Genomic DNA, 27411 nt, shown 5'->3' with positions numbered 1-27411 from the left:
GTTTTGACAAAACAGTCCCAAGGGTACCTTTGCTTTTTAGTGGTGTGATAGGGGTAAAAGCGACATTATATATTTTCACTATTTGGCCCCGTATATTTGACCAATTTATTCTAAAGTTCCTTGTATTAGATGACGTCACATGTAACAGAAAAAACATAAATTCCAGTAAAAACTTATGAAATTTCCCTCCGACGCCAACCTGACTTTTGGTCGCCGATGTCTCCTCCTAGTTCTATTTTTTCTTGATTAATGTAATTAGTCTTGTTCTCCTCCTGTAGTTTCTGATTTATTTTTTATGGGGTTTGGGAAGCAGTTCATACATTTGTTACTTTTTCCTTAAAGCAGATTAGTTCGAAGTTTCGCACGATTTAATGATTACCCTACTTAACCATCTGTATAAAGATTAGTTGAGTAATTAACGTCTTAATCAAATCTGGCTTTATCCAAAACCAGACCTAACTACTTTGTCCAAAACCAGACCTAACTCCATTAACCAACTTGATGTGTGCCAACCATCGAGACAGATTTGATGGTCTTTGCTACTTTCCGATCAGGTAAAGTTTGGAACTTGGGGTACTTGAGTTACAAGCTTGTCTAAAACCATTTTTTTGGAAACCTTGATGGTACGAGGGAAATTTTATTGATAACGAAAAAAAAAGTTACACCTAGTCAGAAGGGGGACATAAACCTTACCCCTCATAAAACAGAGATAACAAAAACAATACATGAAAAAGAAGGGGGGACATAAATTGTACCCTTTTAGAAACGAAAACAAGAGAGATACAAAGAAAAGAGGGGAGGACATGAAACCTAACCCTTCTGAAACCAAAACTTAAAGGTCTAAACCTGCAAAACAAGTTGAGCAACACCACAAAGTTAGGGAAAAAAAAAGAAAGTAAGACAAACCTGGATGCTAAGATGCACATTAATTTGAGAAGTGATAACCAGGCAAGCCAATATAGTCCGAAAACAATGCAACACGAGCTGTTGGCGGAGGAGAATCATGCCAAGTTAAAGTTGGAGAAGACAAGTCCATGTTAGCAAAATTGTCTGCAACAAAATTTCCTTCCCGAGATATATGAGATGAGTAGAATTGTCTAAAACCTCATACTACAAATGCTTCAAAGAACGTCTTTGATCACTCATAAAATCAATAGGTCTAACGACACTCGTCTTCGCTCGGTTTAAAGTACAAGATTGGGCTCACATAAAGGCGAGGACAATACATACATTGAGTTAGATATTAAGTTTTGGCTTGTTGTGGATGAATTTTATAAGTACATATCTTTGTATATATTTTGACACAAGAAGAGAGAAATATTATCGACAGAACTTTTTATAAATTTTCAACACACAAAAATAAAAAATAAAAAATAAAAAAAACCCACCACAAGGACACTCGTTAAAATAGGTTTTTATTGGCCGTTAAGTGGTGTTTTAGTGAAAATTGGTCAATGTTGTTTGAATACGTAAACCGAAGACCTGTAGATATTCCGATTAGAAAATGCGGTTATGAGACAGAGGTCAAGACAAAATGGGTGGAGAAAAACCTAGGAAGACTTGGAAAGAGACATTAAGAAAAAACATGAAATATTTGAAGCTAAGAAAAAACTTGGTGCAAAATCAAACGCAGTAGCATTCTAGGTTTCCTAGAGTTGACCTCAGTTAGTGGAAAAAGGCTTCTTGTTGACATGTACTAAAGTTCTATGATTCTATCCATGTATTAATATCATATACATTTTGGTGTTGTGGAACTAAGTAAAAAATATGCCTAAACAGGTAATCAGGCGACAATAAACTGTAATTTGTATACGGCTTCTTGTCTGTTAGCCTCGTGACCATGCTCGTTGCATTTTTGTAGAAACTTTTGAGTTGTTTATTTGTGTTGGCGGCATCCTGCTGCCTGCATGTTAAATGTGCTGTATAAATGCATCACCCAAACACGTACTTACCACATCACATTCCCTTGAGCGTGCTCATTAACCAATATTATCTTCCCCCCACAGCACACAATCCACTAATCTCTCCACGCTCACATCTCTAATCCAACAACATAATAAATAATTAGTAGACAATTACCTGACAAAATTAACCATTAACCATAAACTAATATGGTTAGGCCTCCTGCTGCTGACATGGACTGCATTACTGCTCTAAGCGCGGCTTTAAGGCTTACTTGTCATGTTACACGCACGGCATTTGTATGAACGCGATTGGTGGGATCGAAAGTCAAAGATCGACGGCTCCAAACGTACGTCCACACCTTCAACGGCAGTTAGGCACAAGGTATTTCAAAATTTCCTGGCATTTGCAAATTGCTTACTTATTGGCATTGGACGTGTCCAAGCTTTTACATTATCTTGTTCTTAAGTTCATGCAGCTTGTGCATGCTTATCTTGATTTGCTCTCTCTGTACTCTCTGATCACTTTGTTTTCGCCAATTTCTTCGAAACTTTTAGCTCGAAGAAGATTGACGTGATCATGATATGTTTTCAAAGATTTTCCGTGTTTAATCTTCTCTGTTTGATCATTTTGTTCGAAGCGGTTTTATCCCAAGAAAATGCTCAAACAATGAGGGACAAGGCATTCTTGCTTTCTTTCAGGGAAGGGATTGTTTCAGATCCCCACCTTGCTTTGGAGGACTGGAATTCTTTTGGTGTTCATGTTTGTAATTGGTCAGGCATCAAGTGTAACAAAGCTAGAGACCACGTCGTGGAGCTTGATCTTAGTGGAAAGGCACTCGGAGGCACCATTTCCCCATCTCTCGCTAATCTTTCTTCCTTACACATTCTTGATTTGTCAAGCAACTTTTTCGAAGGTCGCATCCCACCCGAGTTAGGCTCTCTTTCTCTACTTGAACAACTCAGCTTATCTTCTAATCTTCTCGAAGGAAGAATTGCTGCTGAACTTGGTTTTCTTCGCAAAATAGTATATCTTGATTTGGGAAGCAACCGGCTCACTGGTGAAATCCCAATGCCGCTTTTCTGCAATCATTCTTCGTCCTCTCTGCAGTACATAGACCTCTCTAACAATTCTTTAAGCGGCGAAATTCCTTTGAAAGATGGATGTGAGCTTAAACAACTGAGGTTTCTTCTGTTGTGGTCCAACCGTCTAGTTGGACAGGTTCCTGCAGCCATGTCGAACTCCTCAAAACTTGAATGGATTGATTTGGAGTCTAACATGCTGAGTGGGGAGTTGCCATCGGAGATTATACAGAAACTGCCGAAACTGCAGTACCTCTACTTGTCCTACAATCGCTTTATGAGCCATGACGGTAACACTAACCTTGAACCTTTTTTCTCCTCTTTGGTTAATGCCTCTAACTTTCAAGAGCTTGAATTAGCTGGAAATAATCTTGGAGGAGATTTACCTCCTATTATTGGTAATCTTTCTACCAGTCTTGCACAGCTCCACTTAGATGCTAATCAGATTTATGGTTCAATTCCTCCTCACATTTCAAATCTTGTCAACCTCACCCTGTTGAATTTGTCTAGTAACCTTCTAAATGGAACCATCCCGTCCAAACTGTGCCGAATGACAATGCTAGAGAGGGTGTTTTTGTCAAACAATTCACTCTCTGGTGAGATTCCATCCGCCTTTGGTGACATTCCCCATCTAGGCCTTCTAGATTTATCAAAAAATAAGCTTTCCGGTTCCATTCCAGATAGTTTTGCAAATCTTTTCCAGTTAAGAAGGCTCTTGCTTGATGAAAACCAACTCTCGGGGACTATACCACCGAGCCTAGGTAAGTGCATCAATTTAGAGATTCTAGACCTTTCTCACAACCAAATTTCTGGAGTGATTCCGAGCGAAGTTGCAGGGCTGAGGAGCTTGAAGTTGTACTTGAACCTGTCTAACAATCACTTGCATGGACTGTTACCGATGGAGTTGAGCAAAATGGACATGGTGCTAGCAGTTGACCTATCTTCCAACAATCTTTCCGGCACAATCCCATCACAACTTGGGAGCAGCATTGCCCTCGAGTACCTCAACCTTTCTGCGAATTCCTTAGAAGGCTTTCTACCGGATTCAATAGGAAAGCTGCCTTATCTTCAAAAACTTGATGTATCCTCAAACCAACTAAATGGAGAAATACCAGAGTCTCTGCAGGAATCATTAACTCTGAAGAAACTCAACTTCTCTTTCAACAACTTCTCTGGGAATGTATCAAGCAATGGGGCCTTTTCTTCGCTGACTATAGACTCTTTCCTCGGAAATGCTGGTCTCTGTGGATCAATAAAAGGCATGTCAAACTGCCGGAAGAAGCGCACTCATCATTTGGCTATTCTGTCAATTATCTTGTCATTACTTATCACCCCCATATTTTGTGTATTCGGGTACCCCCTCATGCACAGGTCGAAATTCCAAAGGCACCAGGCAGTTTTCGATCAAGTGGATTTGGGGGATGATGAAGAAGAAGGGAAGAAAGAACACAAGTACCCGAGAATCTCTTACGAGCAGCTCATTGAAGCCACTGGCGGTTTCAGCCCTTCTAGCCTGATTGGTTCAGGCCGGTTTGGCCATGTCTATAAGGGTATCCTCCAAGACAACTCAGTAATTGCTGTGAAGGTATTGGATTTGAAAACGGATGAAGAGATCTTAGGAAGCTTCAAAAGGGAATGCAGAGTTCTGAAGAGGACTAGGCACAGAAATTTGATCAGAATTATCACGGCGTGTAGTAGGCCGGACTTTAAGGCTCTTGTTCTGCCATTGATGTCAAATGGGAGCCTGGAGAGGCATCTATACTCAAACCATGGACTGAGCGTTCGGTTGAATTTGATTCAGTTGGTGAGCATCTGCAGTGATGTAGCTGAAGGCGTGTCCTATTTACACCACCATTCTCCTGTTAGAGTTGTGCACTGTGATCTCAAACCGAGCAACATTCTACTAGATGAGGACATGACGGCGTTGGTAACTGATTTTGGAATTGCGAGATTGGGGAAAGGCGATGATGGGAATGTTCCAACGAATGATTCAGCATCCTTCAGTTCAGCAGATGGCTTGTTATGCGGATCCATTGGCTACATTGCTCCTGGTACGTATTTTCTAATATGTACAAATTTGAAAGTGATTTCCGCACACCTTTTTTAATACATACTAATTTCCTTCATTAACTTGGTGAAATGCAGAGTATGCATTGGGAAAACCCATTTCTACTGAGGGAGACGTGTTCAGCTTCGGGGTCCTTTTGCTAGAAATCGTTACAGGAAGGCGACCAACGGATGTCCTTGCTCACGAAGGTTCAACTCTTCATGAATGGGTGAAAAGGCAGTACCCGCACAGGCTCGATCCAATAGTTCAGCAAGCGCTCGATAGGTGCGCTGCGGATTCGATGCCTAAACAGTACAACAAAGTCTGGAGGGATGTTGTTTTTGAACTGATTGAGCTTGGTCTGATGTGCACTCAGTACACTCCTTCATTGAGACCTAATATGCAGGATGTAGCTCACGAAATCGGTCGGTTGAAGGATTACGTCTCCAATCCTTCATCGTTTCTGATTGAAGAAATTGATCTTAAAGTTGAAGCACTCTAGTTTTGATCTTTCATCATGTGTGATTATTGAATTCATTTGGCAGGCGGGAAAAGATGTGTGCAGAAATCACTTCCTTATTATGTAACAAGCCCTTCTTACGGGCAATCCCTTTTAACTGAAACACTCCAGCTATAGTTCTTGATATTATTCTCGTTAGAGTGGAGTGGAATTCATATATTTGCAACGTATCAACAACGGCTATATGAATGACATATCAATAGTTGATATATTTTTATATTTTTATTTTGTTCTGAATATATTGTCGATATGAATCCCGCTCCAAGTGGTGTCATGAGAGTTAGGGTGTAGGTGGAATCCCTTTAACTGAAGCGCTCCAACTATAGTTGTCAATATCATTCTCGTTAGAGTGGAGTGGAATTCATATGTCAGCAATGTATCAACAACATATCAACGGTTATACAGTATAGTTGATATATTTTTACATTTTTATTTTGTTTTGAATATACTATCGATATGAATTCCGCTCTTAGCCATGTCATGAGAGTCAGCAAAAAGTTACAATCGCTAAGGAAAGCTTCTTTTCACTAGTGAACAAATTAATGATGAGCGTCCTAGCTACCTTTTTATTGATGGCTAATCTCAAAAGTGAGAACCAACCAAAGGCAGCCTTTGTTGCTTATCACTTTAATGGAGTTTAGTTCATCTAATCAATAATTATGATTGCGTATCATGGATCGTAATTCTGTTTTTTTCAACATATAATATTCTTCTTGTGGCAACCAACGCTGACAGATTTTGACATCCACAGTCCAAAAAGGCATTTCCTTCTCTTTCTGCCTACCCTTCGTATACAATTTGCCCGCTTAACACCAGAGTTTTACTATTTAAACACGGAATTTCATTTATGTTTACACCATTACTTGGGAACCACATTTAGAGATGGAGCCACGAAGGGACCACGATGGTTTCAGGCCCACCTGACATTTTTCACTCATAAAAGTTTAGTGTTTTACTTATGATGTTCAAGGTTTTTTCTTATGCTCAAGGCTCCAATTTGATGTTTTTAGTTTAATTTCTTTCATTGGGTTTGATTTGAGGTTGGTGGTTCCTATGGAGTTCAAGCAATTCATTGTTTGTGAGCTTTGAGGAGGAGGGAGCGAGAAAGAAAGTCAGAGAGGCTTGGAGTTTAGGTTTAAAAAAGAGGATGATGAGGACGACACCAAAGTAAACTCAAACTACGGTGGTCTCAGTTACTCATCACACGGCAAAGTAATTTTTGTAAGATTAGAAGAGTGTTTCAAATTGAGACTTTTGGGTCTCTTCTAGTCTAAAATTCTTGCTCCGCCACTGACCACAACCCGCATGGTAATATTACATTCGGTACTTCTCGCCGAACAAAAATGATTTAATCGACCAAACAGAACCGAATGATTAACTATATTTATCAGTAGCATTTTCGTTGCTGCATTTTGTCCGTCGAAATGTTACTGCTAAAACTATGAACTGATCAGCTATTAATTGAAAACTCAAGATTAACAGCGTTGTATCGAGCATCATCTTGTCCAGGAATTGACCACTCTGTGTTTTCCTTCGATGATCTTCCCCGTCCCAACTGAGAAAAGTTTAGGTAACATTCCATGAGAGAGCCTTCATCATACTCTCATCATCTCTTCAAAATATTTCATATATAAAACTTTGCTGAGTCTGAGTCGATATGCACTTCATTTGTGCTCTATTCAATTGTATCACGTACCTTATATCTGCGGCACAGTTTCTACATAAAATGTACCAGGTAAGGACTTCAATCGCTTTCCTTCGATCAGAACTGCACTAACTTTTCACCTGATTACAGATACTGTTGCAGAAAGCGAGAACTTCAGTCGCTTTCCTTTTGCTAGCTACTCTTTTGGTCGATTTTCGCTAACTAATTAATAACTCTATATATTCAAAAGAAGCTTTAGGGGGTAGGGACAAAGGATGATAAAACACAGTGCTCATTCCACTTGCAGTAAAGAATTAAAAGAGGAAGGGCTTCGGTATGGTGCTCCAAGATTATGACTTCCATAGCCAAAACCTTACTTCAAGTATCGATCTGTTTTCGTGTGACGTCCACAGATACCCACCCTCACTATCTGCTAGTGAAACTCCTATCTTTTCATAACTTAACTCTGCAGTCGCTATAACACTGTTACATTAGAAGTTAAAAATGCATTTTGGACTTAAATATGCAATACGTAATCTAGAACATTGGAACTTAGCGATCGTTCTCTGAAAGAATCAATGTTGCAAAAGAATGTGGAATTCAGATGATCAGTTCTTAATCAAATGATGTAATCTTCAATAAACAAGAACATGAAATTCTGCACTTACTAGCAAAACTTGTGAATCAATATAATGCCAGAGTATGCATCTTATTCTTCTTTTGACTACTCATAAACTCGAAAACTCTGCTCCAGAATCCATCTTCCCTAATGTATATACTGCTTCAAACAATAGGAGGTTACGGAGTACTAACTAGTAACTACTATATTAGCAAAGAATCGTGTACACAATATGCCATGCTGCGATGAGCTATTTCGAATCTTTGCCATGATATAATTTAAGGGAAGCCCCTCCCAATTATTAGCCAGAGACCGAATTTAAGGACCCCAAAAATCATGAAATTCAACTTCTAAATCAAATCGTTCTTTGAGATGCTTAACGATTCACGGAGGAACAAGATAACAGAAGACTATGGAGTAACCCTTTTTGCTGAGTTCTTGGTCCTCATGAAAAAGCAACTCCTCCGTTAGATTTCTCCAAATATACTAGATTTAAATACCTTTCGGTCATATCCTTCCGCTGTGGATGGGAAATGTCATATAGTTTATGATAATACAGAAGTTTAATGTAGTTATACTCAAAATTTTAAAATGTCATATACTTTTCTATATGCACGGAAAATGTAAAACGTGGTATGTTTAGAAAGCACTCCTTCCGTATGTATATGACTTACAACCGGCATCTCAATTTCAAAATTATAAATGTACACGAAAGCATTCCGCTTCGAATCCTACTAAGAAGACAGTTTTTTTTGGTGGGGGGCAAGCTTAACCTTAATGTACAGATTGAACACTTTACGTTGTGTATGTTATATGTACTTATATCAAATTTAAGAATCTATCCACACAAACCACTGGAGAGTCAAGATACCCTTACGGAACAAGTTCATCAGCGTCACCGGATTGCTTGATCAAAGCCAAAAGTGCAGCATTGCCTGTTCAATGAATTAGAGAAATGGAAACAAGTCATCAATCTCTGCAATCAAGGTGAAACAAGATTCATGCCGAAAGGACAATGCAAGAAAATCATACCTCCATAACATTGTGCAAGGGCTCATCATCCTGTGGAGAGGGTTTCTTAGGCTTCCAACTACGCATGTCAGACTGTATTAAATTAAGATGCTCGTGTATCTCCCGGAACAGCTTCAACTCCTGTTCTCCCGCATGACTAATTTCTTGCCTTATATTATTCCTCTCTCCCTCAAGCCGCTCTATCCTCCTCCACAACTGTCGAAATTTTGCTTGCTGAGATTCAGTAACGCCACCACTCACCCCTCTCTCTCTCAGATTGGAGTCAACACTACTTATCCCATCTCTTGGTTTAGGTATTTTGTTCTCCGGCTTCTTGATATGCAACATTTTCTTTACCCTATCTGTTTCATCTCTAACATATGCTTCACTCTTCTCATCGATCACCAGATCCGGCTTACCAAGCCTGTTCTCGACTTCCACTGTCAATGTATTAAGTTCTTTCTTCTCTCCTTCACCGGCTTTATGATTCTCATAACTTTGTGGGACTTCGAAAACATCATGGACACTTGAGTAGCATGAAGGGCTATCAATTGCTTCCCTTCCCTGTAGACTAGCAATAATTTCTTCACTGGCTGGCTCATTTTTTGGGCTTATGCTTATCTTCGGAATTGGAGGCAATGAACAAGTCCTGGATGGAGGACCCTTCCAGAGTGCAGATTTGCCATAATCCTTACAATCGGATATCTCCTTCACTCGTGCGTCTAACTTCTTAATCTGCTCCCAGATAGTGTTCATGTTCCCGCCCGCATAATTTGGTGATTTCTTCTCAACATCTATGCTCTGGACATTGACTTCCTGATCCACCTTCTTCTCCTGTTTTTTTGTTGCGGGTTCGGGTTTGGGGATCATTGGTCTGTCTCTTTCTCGTTCTCTTTCTTTATCTCTTTCTCTTTCCACAGTGCTTTTGAGCAATTCCTTGAGCTCAAGTGGAGGTAGAGAATTGATTCTTCTAATAGCCCCGCTAACACCAGTTTCCCCATTGCCAAAATCACCTCGAGAGTTGATTCTTCTAATCGTCCCACTAACACCCACTTCCGCACTTGCGAAATCATTTCTTTGAAACAACAAATTCTCCGGATATACATTTTCACCAGTGCCTAGCTCCGTGCTGCAGCCCACGCTTAAAAGCTTGTACCTATAAGCCTGAAGTTGGAACTCAAGCGAAGCAATTTCCATTTCCTTCTGATAAATGAGATCTTCGAAAATGGCAAGAGCTTCCTCGGCATGGCAGATCTTTTCCTCTGCCAATCTCTTGTATTGATTTGCTTCCATCTTCATAGCGGACTTTTCTCCTTGCAAACGTAGTATCATGGATAGAGCTTCGTCAGCTGCAGTAGATGATGCTTCTCTTTCCTGATCCAGATCAGAGTAAAGCTTTTGCAGTAGTTGTTGTTGCGCTCTAAGCGCTTCGGTTAGCGTTGTCATATCAGTTTCAGGCATTCCACAAGGCACACCACCCTCCGCCATCTCGGTTATATGGCAAAAATCGGACTTCTAGAAAAGAACAGAGCTATTCAAAATTATCAGTACTTACTTCAAATTCACATAGGCAATAACAAACTTAAACTCCACTTGATACACAAGGGAACCGAGAAGCAAAGAAAGATTACCTGATGCTGCGTAAAAGGCGAAAACTTGATCTTCACAAAACCCAGTTGAGAAAAATCACTGCGGAAAGATTCAACCATGTCAAAATTTCTTCTTTTACAACATCGAAAAAAAAAAAAAAAAAAAAAAAACACAAACGCGAAGAAAAGGAAAATAAATAAATAAATCAAATTACAAGAAACCTGTTTCTGCAGAACAACGAATTAAAACGAAGCCAGAAACGAAGAATTCTCTATGGTTTGACAAAATGACATGAAACCTATCCGCGCCTTTCGTTAAGGAACAAGCGCAGAAACAAATCCACCTTTTAATCTGCAATCAAGGAGAAAACGCGGAACATCAACAAAACGCCGCGACTGCTTAATTCGAAGCTTCCCAAGTTCAATTAGGTTCTTCATTCGTCCAGATTAGAAGCATGTACGCGTTTAGGATTCAATGCAAGTACAACAAGAGGCCAACGTAAAAAAAACCTACCAAAAATTGAATCTTCGATATTTTGCTTCCTTATAAAGCAGGAGCATCAGCAGCAGAAGCATTCATTTGGACGTGTTCTGAAACAGAAAGCATTGATTAAGGTTAAACAAAACTGTCGTTACCTTTGTTTCCACGAAGGGTGAAACGTACGACAACATCGGCAGACACAAAATCTATCCTTTCCTACCAACCAAATAGATCAAACCAGAAACGATGTCGTCTTACCTTCTCTCCCGGCGATTAGAGCTTCCCACCAATTTCGATCACTGTCTCAAAAGACTAATAATCTAAAATCTTAATCCAAATTGATTTCTTCTTAATCATTACGAAGTGGGGCCACTTCTCTTCCTTTTCTCCCGCTACCGTTATTAAAGGGTCCCTTAATATTTCAAAAAGTCGTTAGTAACTGGTTCAACGGCTATAAATTATTCAAGATGGCAGCAGGGTCCTAGATATTGCCAGACACACCGACCACCTGACATATTTATACAGCAACTCGAGACGGGAATTGGGAATCCGGATCCTCTTTGTGAGAATCCCAGAATCAGTGAATCGTGTCCATTCATCATACATCGTGCGGTCAAAAATCATACTAAATATTTTTATTTAAAATTAAACACAAATAATACTTGAAAAAAACTGACCACACGATGTACGATGAACGATACACAATTCACAGGATTCCTAAAATTCTCATCAAAATGATCCGGAGATGATCCTGTTGGAGAAATTGGGACATCAAGATGGCAGTATCCAAGCCAAGCTGGCTTGTCAACTCTATTTTTTCCTTTTTCCCCTTTTGGCTAATTCCTATCCTTGTGATATGGGTCAACCATACTAATATACTATTTTAGCAATCATGATCTATGAAGAATCGAATGGGAATGATGATAGTAAACCCAGCCTGGAACACACCCCGAATTTTAGTACACATTACATTTAATAAATCTTCAGTCTTCTTTTAGAGAAATGACTTACATGCAATCGATCATAATGACATCCAAAACATAATAAAATAACTTTATAGCATGAAATTGTGCGAAAATTTCCGCTGAGTGCATGTAAGTCTCTTTTCCGGCTTGCATTTGGTTTTAAATCATTGAAAGGGAAATTAATGATATAAGAAAAAGCTAGCAGGTGGTCCATTTATTTGCTTGTGATTTTGAATTTGTTGGTTATCCACATGATACATCATCTCCTTATTAAAGATGGCAGGATGGGATCATAAAGAGAGAAAAGGATGCACGAACGGAAATCATTAAGAACAATAACATCTTAAGGGACGCTTGAACTAACGTTAAACACAAATGAAAATAGCTTTTTAGCCGAAATTGTCCCTAAGATTGGCATAACTCCTCACTTTGATCTCTGATAATGAAAATCGATAGAAGTGGTTGTCCGTTGGAAATTATTTTGATCATTCCATAAAAATCTATCAATATTCTCGTTAAGTGGAAGAGTTTGTTTGACAACAATACCCTTAAAAGGTGGTCACTCATCGTTCACATGACATTTAGCGAGGATATTGACATATTTTTCACGAAATGACCAAAGTGATTTTAAGTGGTCAAACTCATGGCCCAACTTCCATCAATTGTTATTGTCAGGGATCAAAGTGAGGAGTTATGCCGATCTCAACAATCATTTTTGGATAAAAAGGCAATGAAAATTGATGAATGAAGACGAAGAATATAAGCATGGTTAGCTGGTAAAAATGAATGGCGGACATGGATGATGGATTTGAATACCGGTGCAAGATGCATCTGGAAAAAAAGATAACACACAGATACGATCATTAGCCCTGGTATTCTCAGACACTCATAAGAACCAAATACTCCAATGATGAAGCTGATAACATTCGTATATGAAGCGAAGCTGTCTATAAATTACGTTATTCAACAAGCAGAACTGGCGACAAATCGTTTCCATCTGAACTACTACATAATTCTTATGGCTTGAAGGCTCAAAGCCATGTAATAGATAACTTGTAAGAAATACATTGTGCTGCTGTTCTATAAACCAGTTGGCAGAATTAGCAATGCCACTCCCACAATAAGTGCGTAGACACTTACAAGGAAACTGAGAGCGTGTTGTGCCTCTGCTTTTGGCCAAACCTAGCTCTGAGATTCATCAATGTCATTTCAATCCACAGGAACCTCGACCTCCATCTTCAATTCAGAGTTGCCAAGAGTCTGTACACAATGAGGAACAAAGTTTGACATCATTTTGCTTATTTTCGCATTCACATAATGGTAGGATGCCAAGTGGCATCACTTAGTTAGCGAGGTGTCAATTGTTGAGTTGGATTTCTTTAGCCTGCAACCAAAGGGTGAATGAATATTTGATTGTATTAGTGTTCTTGTTAGTATCTCTTACATTTGGGTAAAGGTTGAAGTGGGGTTCTAACACATAATGCCTTCTACAAATTTTATTGCTTAAACTGAATTTCAATGCATGTAATGTTTGCGAAAGTATTAACTATTCTGATTAGAGAAGAACCAGGAACGAATAGACAATTAATTTACTTAACACTCTTCGGTACGTCCCAGAGTATAGTAGTATCAAGAAGAATACAACATGTTCAAAGAAAAGCAAACCAGAAGGAAAACAAAACATCTCAACTTCTTGAGATATTAAACCTTCAAGCCATTCTATCACAGCTCTAACCTTTATCACATGTATGCCGGACCCAACAAAAGTGTGATTTTCAGCGAAGATAACTTAAGAACTTGGGAAAAATTCTGAGGGCATCCATCCCCATAAGGAAAATGAAGCTATGGTTACATGAAAATCGTAGTATTGTTTCCAAAAGGCAAACAAAATTATACTAACCAGATCAGTTTATATCTATAATAATGTGCACCAACTACAACAGAGAACTCATTATGTTGTGGTACCTTCACAAAGTCCGATATGCTTAACAATGAATCCTTTGTATAGCCTGATTCCTCAAGGACATGCGTCAATACTTGCTGTAGAAAAATAAACCGAATAAGCACAATATCAAACACACAAATACTCACAGTTCCAGAACAGATAATTCCATTAATCTTGTATAAAGAAAAGCTGAAGTCGAGTTTTCAATCAAAAGTCCTCTTTTTTAATAAGAAAACCAATACATAGTCATTTGAAAAACTAGGTCTCAAAGAACATACTTTCATGAAGGTAATACAAGGAGCACATTCCGATTATGATTATAAGCATTTTCCCCTTTTTTTGCCTACAAACCAAGGGTCACGTCCGTTTGAAATGAAAAATCCTAGATTAAAACCCTGATTATATTTTAATTGGTAACTTAAAAACAGATGGTGAATAGCTCTATACCAGGTAACTGAACATAGTCGAGATAAACATATCTGCGATGGGAAAATCTTGTTCGAGACGCTTCACAAAGATAATTTTTTGAACATGAACTAAAGTGCCCCAAGCCTCATTCCAAAGCCCGAAGGAAAGCATTCCAGAATTTACAAAGAAAGGTTTATAATGTTACATAATGCACTTTTGAGAAATGTGCTTAAGCAACCGTGAAATTACCAAGAACTCAAAGTTAACATGAATAGTGAAAAGTTAGTGATTTTCCATTCAAATGTTCTAACTTTAACATGGATTGTGAGAGAACCAACCTCCCTCTGTTGCTCAGATATGAACTGCCCCGTCAAATCCCGCAAAACATCCAACATGTCGCTGAATGCGACTTTCCCATGACCGTCTGAATCATATACCTTAAAAATAACTGCAAAACAGATATACACGCCAAACTGCAACTCAGAAACAAGACAACAAATCAAGCAAGCTCATAGCAGCCAACATACTCCTAATACCGAAATAACTAATGAAGAAATTATTACACTCGATTTTTTGCTGCAAGCTTGCACGAGAACTGAATGCTGATAAGAACAATACGAACTCCTTAAAGTTCAATCCATCCAATATCTTCAGCAATCTCTGAAATATGAATTTTAATAAATTTATATTAAATAATGTGAAAAGAAACCTTCAATCTTTGAGAGAGAGAGAGAGAGAGAGAGAGATTACCTGAGAGAGAGGATTGACGGCGAATTCGGGAACGGACAAGAACTCATCGGCGGAGATAAAACCTCCGCCGCTGCGATCGAGCTGACAGAACCGCTGGTACAGAGAAACTATCTCCTGCTGGGAAACTTGAAACACGAGACGCACAAATCGAATCGAATCGAATCAAAACGAATCAAATCAAACCAAACAGCTCAGAAACATAAAAGAGTTTAGAAACGTTTACATGTGTTGTTACAGTGCTCCTGGACTTCTTCGATGTCGTACTGCGTGAGCATCGAGGATGTGTTGCCCATGTCGGCGGTGGCGAGGACGAGGCGAGATCAGGTGGGGTGAAGTCTACGGGGAAGCTGAGGAAAGAAAGCCCTAACGAGCAGCGGAGATAACAAGGCGCCTGTAAAGCCGCGGCCTTTGCAGGGAGGGACAGGCTACAAAGGTTGTTGGAGTTAACTCTTCGCTCGCACGCAGCGTGTTTGAATAAGATGTTAAATCTGACGACACGGAAGAAACTAAAAAGTTGTCAAAGTTAAGGGGAAAATTGATTAAAATAAAGTTTTTAGGGGCCAAATCGCCAATTGGTTACAAGTTCGGCGGCAAATCGCGGAATATTTTTTGTGCGGTGGTCAAGAATGGAAAGGGATCGACGATTCTAGGACTTCCGTGTTCGTGATCATTCATTATACATCGTGATCATTCATTATATATCGTCTAATCACAAATTATTTTCATCTTTAGAATTAAATATAAATAGTACGAAAATCGGCATGTACGACAAACGGTGAATCCTTTTCGGTTAAGAAATACTTTGTATTCTCCAGCGCGTGAGCTAGCACCTGCCGCTACCACTCCCTCATAACGCAGCCGCTTTCAACCCGAGAATTGCCCTGACCGGCGGATAGGTCTGAGCCAGCATCCGAACACACAAAACAGTCGCCAGACGTCGTAGCAGAACCTGATTCGCGCGCAGGGACGGCGGAAGAAAGAGGCTCAGGTTAATTTCCGCGCGCAGATTTTGGCCGGCAAATCAACTCACCGCTCCCAGGTTGCTTATATCTGAACTGCAAACAATTCATAGATTAACTCTCATGTTCATAGTAAATGCAGATGCCCAAATTAATTTTTCGATAAATAAAAAAGAAAACTTTGGTGTTTGTGTAGCCTCTTGGGTAAAATTAAATGCTGCCCAGTTTCGAATTTTGTGGAAAACAAGTAGGATTCAATTGCAATTGAAGAATTATGAAATAAAGTAGCTACCTTTGTGTTGAATTGTTCAATTTTGTGATTGATGCATATGGATTTTCTAGCATGTACACCGGAGCATAGTAGAATTTTCCCGCTGCATAACATGGACATGTCATTTATTTAACTGGATTTTTTGGGCAGATTGGTAACGAGAGAAATACTGATTCCTGCGTGTATTCGGTTCGGAGTTGAAGAATGGTGTGTACATACATGATCCACTCTGTCTCTTTTTATCATTACATTGTAATTGTTGGCATATATGGATGAGAACATTAAGTTAACGAAGGAATGAATGAATCCTGCAAACATTATCGCTATATTGTAAGGAGATCGTGGTTAAAGGAAACTCAGGGGTTCGTTTTGATCATCTAGTTGAAATTCGTTTGGTTATCATCATATCAATATAGGTTGGAACAATGACAATTTGCAAAACAAACCTGTGACCATGACTCCTCCGAGTGGAGGATGCAAAAGTAGGCGACTTATGGAACATGATATAGTGTGTCCTCCTTTAAGTAGTTTCTTGTGTAAAGCCATGTTGTTGGGTGCTCGTTGCACATATGAACTTCTTGAAACTGCCTTGTGTGCATATTGAAACTTCCGTTTCATAAATGACCAAATTGAGAACATAATCTGAGGTTTTAGATCACAAATCGGATTATGACAACCACAATTGTAAGTGTGCCTATCTGAAACCTTGAAGCCTTTGAGATATGGGTTCGATGCTAAGTTGCATTTTGGTCATATTTGTGCACGGAGATGCAACCTATCAATTGTGATTTCTTTGATCATGCATCTAGAACTTGAAAAAAAAGGGATTGTTGAAATTGTGTGTGGCCTGTATATGGTGTTCATTTTAGCCGTTACATAGGTTTGGTATTAAGAAATTTGTATGGAATACAAGACTAAGAAATGGGCTGTTTGTTTGTTTATGTGTTTCACTTTCAGGCCATGTATATTCGTGTTAAGCGTAGTAAGACAACTTACTATCCAGTGTGAACCAACTGAAACAAGTTTAGATATTAAGCAGAAATTGCATGATCTTATTGATCGACCGGTAAATGACCAGCGCTTGATCTTAGTCAGTACTGGGGAAGTATTGGAGGATTCAAAGGCGTTGGCAGATCAGAAGGTATGAAACAAAAATTATTGCAGTTCTCTCCCTCTTACTTGAACATAGAGATTACTACAACTAATTTCATCAGATAGATACTGATCCGTTGAGCTCCACTTATGTTGATATCTTCAATTATGTTTTCATGTCTGTTCAGGTTGAAAATGACGCCGTTGTTGCACTGGCTTTCAGAAAAGGCAAGTCTCTGATCCTGTTGTTTTTTTGGTTCTCACCTTACGTTTAAGCTTATGTTTGGCATGTATATTTTGTTCGCGGGGTTGTTACCGGTTGATATGGATTTATCTTACGCTTTGGGCCAGCCTGATAAAAAAAATTCTTCGATTACCAGATGACAAAGAGTTTGAAGAGGTCAACATTGTTCGGCCAGATGACTTCTATCCGTCTCGTGATGCAGATGCAGGCAGTTGGTGAAGCCGGAAGTATTGCTCCAGAAAAGCTAACTAGCTGCAATCCAGCCTGCAACATTTCGAGTGTAGGTCTAGCTATCGACATCAATGGAGGCCGAAGTCCATCTGCTTCGATCGTTTCCTGCTCGTGCTCGGGTCTTTAGGACAATAATATTTAGGGGTACTTTGATCTAGGTCCAAAAATTCGATTTCTTATTGGATTTAGTCCAGTGTTCTATTTTTCTACTTTAATTAAACGTCTTGATTTATCTATCTCTTTTCACATTTTTAATTTGAATATTTAAATGTAAAAATTGCGATTCAGTATTACGATCTGATGATATTCCGCTTCACTAGGTCTTAGTTCGAATCTCGTGGATGGCTAATTTGATATCAAATTAGGTTGCTCATTGTGTGGCTTAGCCGAACTCTCCCTCCTCTAATGTAAAAATATCAATGTACTCAAAAAAATATATGAAAATTTAACCGTTTTTATGAAAAATAATTAAAAGAAAATTTTTATGGCTTTCATATGTGACACCTACGCTATAGGTTGCTTAAATAGATTCAGCCTTTGATAGAGGTAGAATATACGAAAATAAATAAAATAATCTGCCAGCCATCCATGAAAATAGGTCAAAAAAATTTAATCTGCCTACATTTATAAATCCTTATATTTAATTCAAAATTAAGTAAAAGATTATTCTATAAATAAGAGATCATGTTGATCAACGAGTTTTTTGGGCTTGGCCTTTTCCCCATTGGGCCCTGAGATAAGGATTTGCGACCCAAACGGCATGTCGCATCACTGGAGATTTGCCTCCTTATCCCAAACCAGAAGCTCGCTCACTGGTCAGGAAGCGCGAAACACTCCGGCCTCCACAGCTGAGTCGAAAAGCCATGTTCCTCCTTCCCTCCACCTCCAAGCTTTGCTCTTTCCACCCTCCAAACTCTATCCCTACGCGCCTACTCCCTTATACTCGTCCCCAAACACTCCGAATCCTCGGCGCCAAGAGGGCCGGCAAGCGGAGGTACCCGTCGGAGAAGAAGGAGCTGAAACTGAAGCATAAGGAAATCGCAGGGGACGTCAAGAACAAGTACGAGGGCATCTGGAGGCTGTCCAAGCTCGGCGTCTCCGTCGACAAGGACCCGGGAAAGGACTTTCTCGGCGTCTCCGATGGCTTGCTTGAACAGATTGCCAAAGTGCTCGAATTTCCGGTAATTCTATCCGGCGGCACTTTATGTCAAGCATTTTTGTTCACGTTTTCACATTTTTTTTATGTTCGTCTCTTGTTTTTCGTTTCAGGTTCCTTCGATGCTGCCGACGGAGGCGTTCACGGTGGTTCGGAAATCTTTTGATGCAAGGAAGGTATGTTATGTTGTTTTGAATTTTGGTTTATTGTTGAAAGTTAGAGTCTTGGGAAAATGGCGATTCGCATCTCGTATGTTCTATCTGTGAAATTGTTTCAAATGGTTATGGAAGAGTTGGGATAATTTCGATTTTGTTGCCCAGCAAGTAATCTGATTTTTTTTGTTTATGTTCCCCCTGATTAATTCTTGTGTAGAGGCTGAAAGAACCGAAATTCGTATACATTGTGGAAATGGATGTCGACAAACTTCTGAGTCTCGAGCCTCGTGCTTGGGACTTCATATCTGAGTTGGAGCCGAAAGTTGGGCTAGTAGAACACATGCCTGAAGCTAGAAAATCTGGAGATTTGATCAATATAATACAGGACTTTAAGAAAGTCCATCAAGGTATAGTTTCAAGAGGAAGTGGCAATAACAGGAGCAATGGGTCTGAAGGATCACACGCGCATCCCACAGCTACAAAACCGAAAATTGCGGTGGTGGGTAGTGGACCATCAGGGCTGTTTGCCGCCCTTGTTCTTGCAGAATTTGGTGCAGATGTTACGTTACTAGAAAGAGGTCAGCCCGTTGAACAGAGGGGCCGCGACATTGGCGCTCTGATTGTCCGCCGGATGTTACAAACAGAAAGCAATTTTTGCTTTGGGGAGGTTATACTTATAACTTGATTCACATTGTTTTCCTGCTCGGTAACTGCATGTGCCATTATGTTGTACACACACACACCTCCCTCTGTATATATACGTCTGTGTTTTACCATTGAACCATTTATCGAGGACTTATTCATGGCAGGGTGGTGCAGGTACCTGGAGTGATGGAAAGCTGGTGACAAGGATTGGAAGAAACAGTGGCAGTGTTTTGGCGGTCAGAACCATTCTCTATCCTTTTGTTTGTCTTCTCTTTGTGTAATTTGGACAATGAAATACTGAGCTGTCAAGGCATAAATGATAGACTACGTAGCATTTCTCTTTTCTTTTCTTCTAGGTGATTAGTATCATTTAAGCTATTACCTGACCTTATGTGAGTTGATTCAGATTTATTTACTCTTCAGGTTATGGAAACGTTAGTTCACTTTGGGGCTCCCGAAGGAATCTTGGTTGATGGAAAGCCTCATCTGGGAACAGATAGATTGGTTCCATTACTTCGCAATTTTCGGCAACATCTGCAACAGCTGGGTGTGAGTCACACATCTATTTTCTAGCTAAATCAAATGCATATTATTACATTTATGTTGCTTACCACTTCCATTTCCTATGTTCTTAGTAATTCTTTTTTTGGCATGTTCAGGTTACCATAAAGTTTGGGACTAGGGTAGACGATCTCCTTGTAGATAAGGCACAAGTTGTAGGTGTCAAAGTTTCTGATTCAGCTGACAGACAGTCTAATAGTCAGAAATGGGAATATGATGCTGTTGTTCTAGCTGTTGGGCATTCTGCACGCGATTTTTACCAAACACTTCTATCTCATAACATAGACTTGATCCCGAAAGATTTTGCTGTGAGTTACTTTCCTCCTCTTTCATATGGATCAATGGAACTTTGTTGTCCAGCTCTGTACGTATTTATGGATGCATAAATCCTCCGCATCAACAGGCCACTGTAGCCTTCTGACCCACATCATTTCCAATACTTTACCTTCCGGATTTCTGGCACTATTACTGTATGTAAAGATCACAGGAGATAAGCATGTGCACAGAAATAGTTTATATCATTAAATATTGTGTAGTTGGAGGAGTTACGTTCCTTGTTGCCAGAAGAATGATATACATCTTTCCATATTTGTTTTCAAAATTATGTATGTCGTCTTTTTGGGTGAATAAAATGGCATGAATTACTGTGAAGCCACATTCCTTGGTATTAGTTGTAGTGCTAGAATCGGTTCTTTGGTAGCTTGATAAAAACTTAACTTGGCTAACAGGTTGGCTTGCGTATTGAGCATCCTCAAGAAGTAGTAAACAGCTTACAGGTTAGTTACTTCTTAGCTTCATTTAAAAAAAAATTGGACGTGTTGTTATTAGGTTAAGTAAATTTTTTTATCACTCTTTATACCTATTTATTTTATTTTATTTTCCTTATTACAAAAATGTAGTATTCTGGATTGGCAACTGAGGTTCGCAGAGGACGTGGTAAAGTGCCAGTGGCAGATTACAAGGTTGCCAAATATGTTAGTGGAAAGGATGGGGAAGAACCTTCAGGGGCAACAAGTCGTAGTTGCTATTCCTTTTGTATGTGTCCTGGTGGTCAGGTACGTATTCTGTTTTCAAATTTCTTGATTTTTATTTCACCTGACTGAAAGTTTTAGCTTCTTAGTGCACCAAGGGTGCAAAGTTTCGTATGTTTAGTATCAACCAATAATTGGCTTCTTCCTAGGTGGGGAATTATATAAACTTCAGAACCATGTTTGAATTTTAAATACCTAGTGAAGAATGATTGTCTATATTAGACTTGGAATCGCTAAAATGGTATTTTTCAGGTTGTTCTCACTAGTACAAATCCATCTGAAATCTGTATCAATGGCATGTCATTTTCTAAACGTGCGTCAAAGTGGGCAAATGCTGCACTTGTTGTAACAGTCTCAGCGAAAGATTTTGATGTATTGAATCTCCGTGGACCTCTTGCTGGGGTTGAGTTTCAGGTAACTTTTTCTTTTGATTATATCTAGTGTTCCTTTTTCTGCAGTATCATATATCTTTATTTACCTACCAACTGAATACAACTTTAAGATCGGCAATAGGATTCTTTGAGCTAAAATACTAAAGCATTGTCGGACCAAAAAAATCCAAAAATCAGCTTATGATGTTATAATATTTTAGAGGGAATTTGAGCAAAGAGCAGCTAGAATGGGCGGGGGAAATTTTGTGGTGCCAGTGCAGACAGTTACGGATTTTATGGACAATAAGTTGTCAGGTAGGATTGTTATGCCATTTCTGGATTAGTTTTGCGATCATATGTTCAGCAAGCTAAGGTTTTGATTGTTTCTTCCCTAGTGACTTCTGTGCCACCATCAAGTTATCGATTAGGAGTGAAGGCAGCAAATCTCCATGAGATTTTCCCCATTCATATAACAGAGACATTGCAGCATTCACTCTCTGTGTTTGACAAAGAGGTGTTACTTTTCTTCTCTTGTTGTAACTTACCTTTATATTTATGATTTATGACAAACAATTACTGATCACAATTACTTGTCTCGGACTTTGGAACTTTCAGTTACCAGGTTTTATATCCAAGGAGGCCCTTCTTCACGGAGTGGAGGTAATCCCAGTATTTAATATTTGTTTTAACTTTTAGTTTTTTATAATAACTGGATATTGATCGTGTTACATAACAAATAATCTGGTTGTATGTCAATTCGATATAGGTTGATCATATATCTATACAACCACCAAAGTTCTTTATGTTATTGATGTCAGTATCTTATCAATTGTTGTAAAATTGCTTCCAGACTAGGACTAGCTCACCCATCCAGATTCCCCGCGACAATGATACTTATGAGAGCACATCGTTGAAAGGTCTCTACCCTGTTGGTGAAGGAGCAGGTTATGCTGGAGGGATTGTGAGTGCAGCTGTGGATGGCATGTACGCTGGTTTTGCAGTGGCAAAGAATTTTGGTTTGTGTAATGAAGGCATCGAGTCAATTTTGGGCAAGGCTCGGAGTGCTGGATTTTTGGAGTACTAGAAGCATAGTTGGTGTTTCTTAAAGTTGGTTCGGAGTGCCCAACAACACAAGCTCGATCATCTACATTGGAGAGCTGAGGTTAGATAATAACCAATTGGTTTCACATCCACCAACTCAAACTTCCATGAAATAATTAGTACGTTATTGACGATCAGTTTTAAGATTTGCTCCTGTTCTTATGCTTATGCAGCTCGATAAGATTTCCTGTTCCGTCAATGATTCAAACTCCTCAGTAGAGTAATCCAATTGATGGGTTTGGATGAAGATTGTTGGAAGAACGCAGTTTTGACATTTGCATCCCATCAGAGACTGGTTTATATATGATTTAATTTGGATATATTGCTAACATGACATTAACATAGCTGGATCTCTAGCCACGAGGCACATTTCAATCAAGCAACATGAACTCGGGAAGATTCCTGTAAGATTTTGTAGATCTGAATATATCAGATTACTTGATCAGAAAGCTAACTATTTGTTGTTTATCATGCTATACATTGTTTGTACACCCCCAGCCAAGTTTTAGTGTGGACTGTGGAGTTTGTTTTCTTGTTTTTTAACTTTCAGTATGAACTGACCTTTAAGAGCATCTCCAATGGAAGATGCAAAATGCCTTGAAATGGGGCATTTTACATATTTTGTTGGGCGGACAGCTCTCCAATGGGAGAGATGTAAAACACACATCTTGGCCGGGAGATGTAAATAAAAATGTAAATTTACATTTTCTTTTACATCTTTTGCATCTTTTAAGGATGGATCCCGCTAGGTAAAAGAGAGAGAAAAAATGGAATCTCAAATTTGCTTCTCTCCTATTGGGTAGAACTAAAATATACATCTCCCGAAAATATAAAATAAAATGTAGATTTGGCTCTTACGTGTCATATTTGCATCTTTCCGTTTACCTACTGTAATGTTTCTAGAAGGATTCCTAGCGGAACCTTACGAGAGTTCGTTCTACTAAATGCAGAGGCTCGAGATCATGTATTAAACTTGTAATGTGAGAAAGGCATTAGCATGAACGAAGTAACTTTTATTTGTATTTTCTGTTATTTCCTTTTTACGTACGATTCATGCCCTATCAAATTGGTATCATAAGCCTCTCGACCCTACGCGCAAAAAGGATCCAGCGCCGCTGAGGCCAACCGTTTCTAACGAACCATCGATCGCCTCCATCAGCGCCTGCAATGACTCCCTTCAATAAAACTTCAACGACATTCACTGAATTCAGGCAAATTTTCGCCCAGTTTCGTTACTGGCGAACCTCGGATCCTCATTTTTCAAGTGGATTAATTAGAGCATGTGCATGCGTAATATACTACAATTGCTTAAGTGGATTAATTAGAACATTGGACAAGCTCAACCAATCGCCACCAATCATCTTAATTACTTACATATATAAGCATGCAGGCCCTCTTTATTCTATATAAACAGCGTTATATATATACACACACACGCACGCACGCACACATATATGTACATAAAATACATACCTAGCTTCGCATAATCTACGTATTCATCAAAGTATAGTACGTACGTGCTAGTATATATATACAGCTACAGCTCCTTAAGCTGCTCGTTTGCATGGTGACGTACGGTTATGGTGGTGGCTGGTGCGGCCGTGGCGGCGGCAGAGTCAAAAGGCTTGCGGCCAAACATGGACTCCATCTTCGGAGGTGGGGGCGCTGACTCAAGCTTGCCGCAATGGGAGGTCAAAGACCATTTACAAAGACGCTGGGAGTTAGGGACTACAGTTGACCGTCGAAATTAAGGGTTGCGGATTAAAAGATTATTTGCGATCCCTAATTAATGGTTTGTTTACAAATGTTTTTAAAATGACTAAAAACGTTTTTAGTAAAAATATTTTTGAAACTAATCCTTAATCAAAATGCAAATGAATCCTAAAGTGCTTTTGAAACCCGTAAATATTTTATTTAAAAACGATTTTAATCATTTTAAAAATACTTTTAAATGAGTTATAAACTAAATAAAACTAAACGGATAGAACAAGTCAGTCTAAACCCTAAAATGAAACAAGCTAGCCAGTCAGAATTTGACCCCATTATATATATCAGCAGATGAGCACACACTCTGTGTGTGAACAACCGCCTCCACGTTCTCCTCAAGCGCAACCGCTTAAGTTCATTCAAACTATCCAAAAAACATCATGATTTCACTTACGTGTATGAAAAAATGATGGTGGGACAATTTCTCTTAATAAGTGCATATTTTTTATCTTATGTAAATATTTCAATATAAAATTACTATTTTGCCCTTCTTATGTAAATATTGTGTATCAAAAGTAAGGGCAAAATAAGAAAAAAGAAAAAAGTTCGAAAGATACAAAATTGCCCTTCTCATGTCAACATTGTGTATTCAAAAGTGAGGGCAAAATTGGAAGAAATGGGAGCAAAAGGTTGACAAACCCTCTTCTCTTAATAGAATAGATATATATATATATATATATATATATTTACAAAAGAGGAAATTATGGCATGAACATGCTGGAGAGAAAACATATGAATATATTAATTAATACGAGCCGAAAATACAAATACCATGTACTCAAACTCGAGAGCATTTCGATGAATATCATATCAAATTATAATATGAACACGACAAAAACATAAATTTTAATTATTTATATTCACAAAATAATAAACCTTTGTTTCTCATATTAATTAATTATTGAACTAACCAATAAAATAAATGCTACTACCCACATGGGAGCACACATAAGTGACAATTAAGTTTATCTACTTAGAAGATTTTTCTTTTTCCAATAAGTGGCCTTGACGGTATGAATCTTAAAACACGATTGTGTACGGTTTTATGTAAAATTTTATGTTAGTTTCAAGTATTACATATTTTTTTTTAGAATCTCTTTTTAAACTCTCTACCATTTTTGCGTTGAGCATCTATCACATTATCTTATCTTCCAACTGGAGTATCTAGTTAGAAGAAAGTGGCGAGGACATAAAAAAAGATGTGTTGGAATTGCACTCCTAGCCAGGACATGGAAAAAGTAGCATGCCATTGGCATATGCATCATGGGTTTGATGATTCTCCGTGATTTTATACTTTGCTATTATTAAATTTATAATTCCATCACATGAGCACCCATAATTGGATCTTTTGTCTGCTTTAATTCATGAATAAAATTTGTGTAGGACATTTAGTACTACGGTTTAGTGATATTCTTTTTCACTTGTAAATGAAAGGTCTTAGGTTCGATCTCGCCAAAGGCGAATTTGAACCACATTATTACTAGCCAACTATGGAAAGATAATCTAACTTAGGTGGATAGAACGAGTACACTGCTTTAACCAACTTGATTTTTGTAAAATCTCACATGAATTAATATCAATCATTGATAACTAGTTGTGTAAGCATACAGATTAACAAATAATGATCACTAAATTGAAAAAATAATTCAATCTCATCAATAAAAACAAAAGGATAATTAATTTTTGCTTCTGAATTCATGACAAACAATAATAAGATTGCATATTCTCCGCAGCTGCATGATAAGAAATTATTGTCTTGTATGCATCCTCTAAGCATTGTTTCTCACCAGCTGTTCCAATTTGGAGGTGAAAAAAAAAAAGAATAATATTAATTAAAGTCAGAAAACCCAAAGCAATATGAACCAAGACAGACAACAAGGGAAGAAAATTGTAGGCCCTGAAAGATATGGGACAAAGGTTTAGGGTTTTCAAACTTTTTAGCAGACATGTTATTTCATATCATATTATCTGTCCACATCTTCACACGTCGCAGCTATTAGAAGAAAACTCTTCAAAGAAAAAGCAAAAGATTGCATCAAACCTCATAATTTTCCAAGTTTTTTTTTTTTTTTAAAGAATCGAGATCTTATATGGATCTCTATGTTCGAAACTTAAGGACTCGGAGGCTGGAGATCCATGCTATTGAAGAGTGAAAGAGAGATTCAGACTCATGGTTTATGTGAAGTAGATCAGTGAAATGGACTAATAAGATTGTAAAATTAAAAATAAGTAGACCGGATCTTCCGGTCCGTCTACTCCAGATACAAAAATCCAAAAAGAATCTTAATTCTCTTTTTCGGATTATTGCACCTAATTGCAGATTAAATGATTAGTCTTTTTCAAGATCTGGTGATTACATTCAGGGTAATCTGGCTCCCACTGCTTTGGAGAGAGACTTAACCTTATACCGACGCCACCTCGGCATTTTGCTCTAAAAACAAATGGCACCGCGTTATTTAGTTTAGAATGTCACTGTGGTGTACCCGGTTATGGGTAAGTCCCTCTTTAACGCTTGAAATGATTAATGTGTGACCAACTTTCACTTTTCCTGGGTTCTTCCGAGCTGTAAATGGACCTTCCAGCTTTCGGCTAAAAGCAGCTTATGCTGCCAATGCCATATATATAATACACTAGCAAGCTGTTTAAGTGGTTAATTAGTGTTTAGCTTATGGTTAAAACAATATCATAAGGACAGTTTATATTATTAATGATCTTGCTGCTGTCATGGCCCTTGTAGACTGGTAGTTGCCCAACAAAGACGGAAAAATATTGGTGGCAAACATGAGGAATTAGGGAAGAATTAGCAATAAAGAAAGGATTAATTGACAATAAAGTAAAAAATATGGAAAAAGGAAGAGCAAGG

General features: G+C 38.6%; 4 protein-coding genes and 1 pseudogene across 8 annotated transcripts; 3 read left to right on the top strand and 2 right to left on the bottom strand.

The window, feature by feature from the left end:
* The first annotated feature begins 2287 nt into the window (after positions 1 to 2287).
* LOC103956075 (putative leucine-rich repeat receptor-like serine/threonine-protein kinase At2g24130) lies at positions 2288 to 5910 on the top strand. Its single transcript, XM_009368018.2, has 2 exons — positions 2288 to 5035; positions 5130 to 5910. Exons 1-2 carry the CDS (start codon positions 2482 to 2484, stop codon positions 5531 to 5533), a joined length of 2958 nt encoding a protein of 985 aa, XP_009366293.1. The 5' UTR covers positions 2288 to 2481; the 3' UTR covers positions 5534 to 5910.
* Positions 5911 to 8400: 2490 nt separating this feature from the next.
* LOC103956074 lies at positions 8401 to 11138 on the bottom strand. Of its 4 annotated transcripts, none has more exons than XM_048567427.1 (5): positions 10930 to 11138; positions 10638 to 10767; positions 10458 to 10515; positions 8848 to 10357; positions 8401 to 8750 (listed from the first exon to the last, which is right to left on the bottom strand). In XM_048567427.1, the coding sequence occupies exons 4-5, from the start codon at positions 10312 to 10314 to the stop codon at positions 8727 to 8729; spliced, it is 1491 nt and encodes a 496-aa protein (XP_048423384.1). In that variant the 5' UTR covers positions 10315 to 10357; positions 10458 to 10515; positions 10638 to 10767; positions 10930 to 11138; the 3' UTR covers positions 8401 to 8726. The 4 variants fall into 4 exon arrangements, with proteins under 4 accessions (XP_048423384.1, XP_048423382.1, XP_048423383.1 ...); XM_048567425.1 differs by having other exon boundaries at positions 8848 to 10341; XM_048567426.1 differs by lacking the exon at positions 10930 to 11138 and having other exon boundaries at positions 8848 to 10341; positions 10638 to 10908.
* A 1634-nt stretch (positions 11139 to 12772) lies between these two features.
* On the bottom strand, positions 12773 to 15466 carry LOC103956011 (calcineurin subunit B). Of its 2 annotated transcripts, none has more exons than XM_009367939.3 (6): positions 15188 to 15459; positions 14965 to 15089; positions 14778 to 14874; positions 14553 to 14662; positions 13827 to 13901; positions 12773 to 13121 (listed from the first exon to the last, which is right to left on the bottom strand). In XM_009367939.3, the coding sequence occupies exons 1-6, from the start codon at positions 15255 to 15257 to the stop codon at positions 13071 to 13073; spliced, it is 528 nt and encodes a 175-aa protein (XP_009366214.1). In that variant the 5' UTR covers positions 15258 to 15459; the 3' UTR covers positions 12773 to 13070. The 2 variants fall into 2 exon arrangements, with proteins under 2 accessions (XP_009366214.1, XP_048423348.1); XM_048567391.1 differs by lacking the exon at positions 12773 to 13121 and adding an exon at positions 13163 to 13245 and having other exon boundaries at positions 15188 to 15466.
* Positions 15467 to 17154: 1688 nt separating this feature from the next.
* Positions 17155 to 18077, top strand: LOC103956008 (annotated as a pseudogene).
* Positions 18078 to 18513: 436 nt separating this feature from the next.
* On the top strand, positions 18514 to 23324 carry LOC103956007 (uncharacterized protein Cbei_0202). Its single transcript, XM_009367937.3, has 14 exons — positions 18514 to 18942; positions 19031 to 19093; positions 19290 to 19739; positions 19882 to 19953; positions 20141 to 20266; positions 20377 to 20586; positions 21007 to 21054; positions 21178 to 21333; positions 21562 to 21723; positions 21902 to 21995; positions 22076 to 22194; positions 22296 to 22340; positions 22531 to 22842; positions 22955 to 23324. The coding sequence occupies exons 1-13, from the start codon at positions 18625 to 18627 to the stop codon at positions 22762 to 22764; spliced, it is 2097 nt and encodes a 698-aa protein (XP_009366212.1). The 5' UTR covers positions 18514 to 18624; the 3' UTR covers positions 22765 to 22842; positions 22955 to 23324.
* Positions 23325 to 27411: the final 4087 nt, after the last annotated feature.

This window comes from the organism of the source record quoted next, unplaced genomic scaffold (assembly GCF_019419815.1).
Source record: "Pyrus x bretschneideri cultivar Hongxiangsu unplaced genomic scaffold, Pyrus_bretschneideri_v1 Contig44, whole genome shotgun sequence".
Lineage (NCBI taxonomy): Eukaryota > Viridiplantae > Streptophyta > Magnoliopsida > Rosales > Rosaceae > Pyrus > Pyrus x bretschneideri.
Note: the sequence above shows the minus strand (reverse complement) of the source record. Positions and strands in the feature narration are given on the sequence as shown.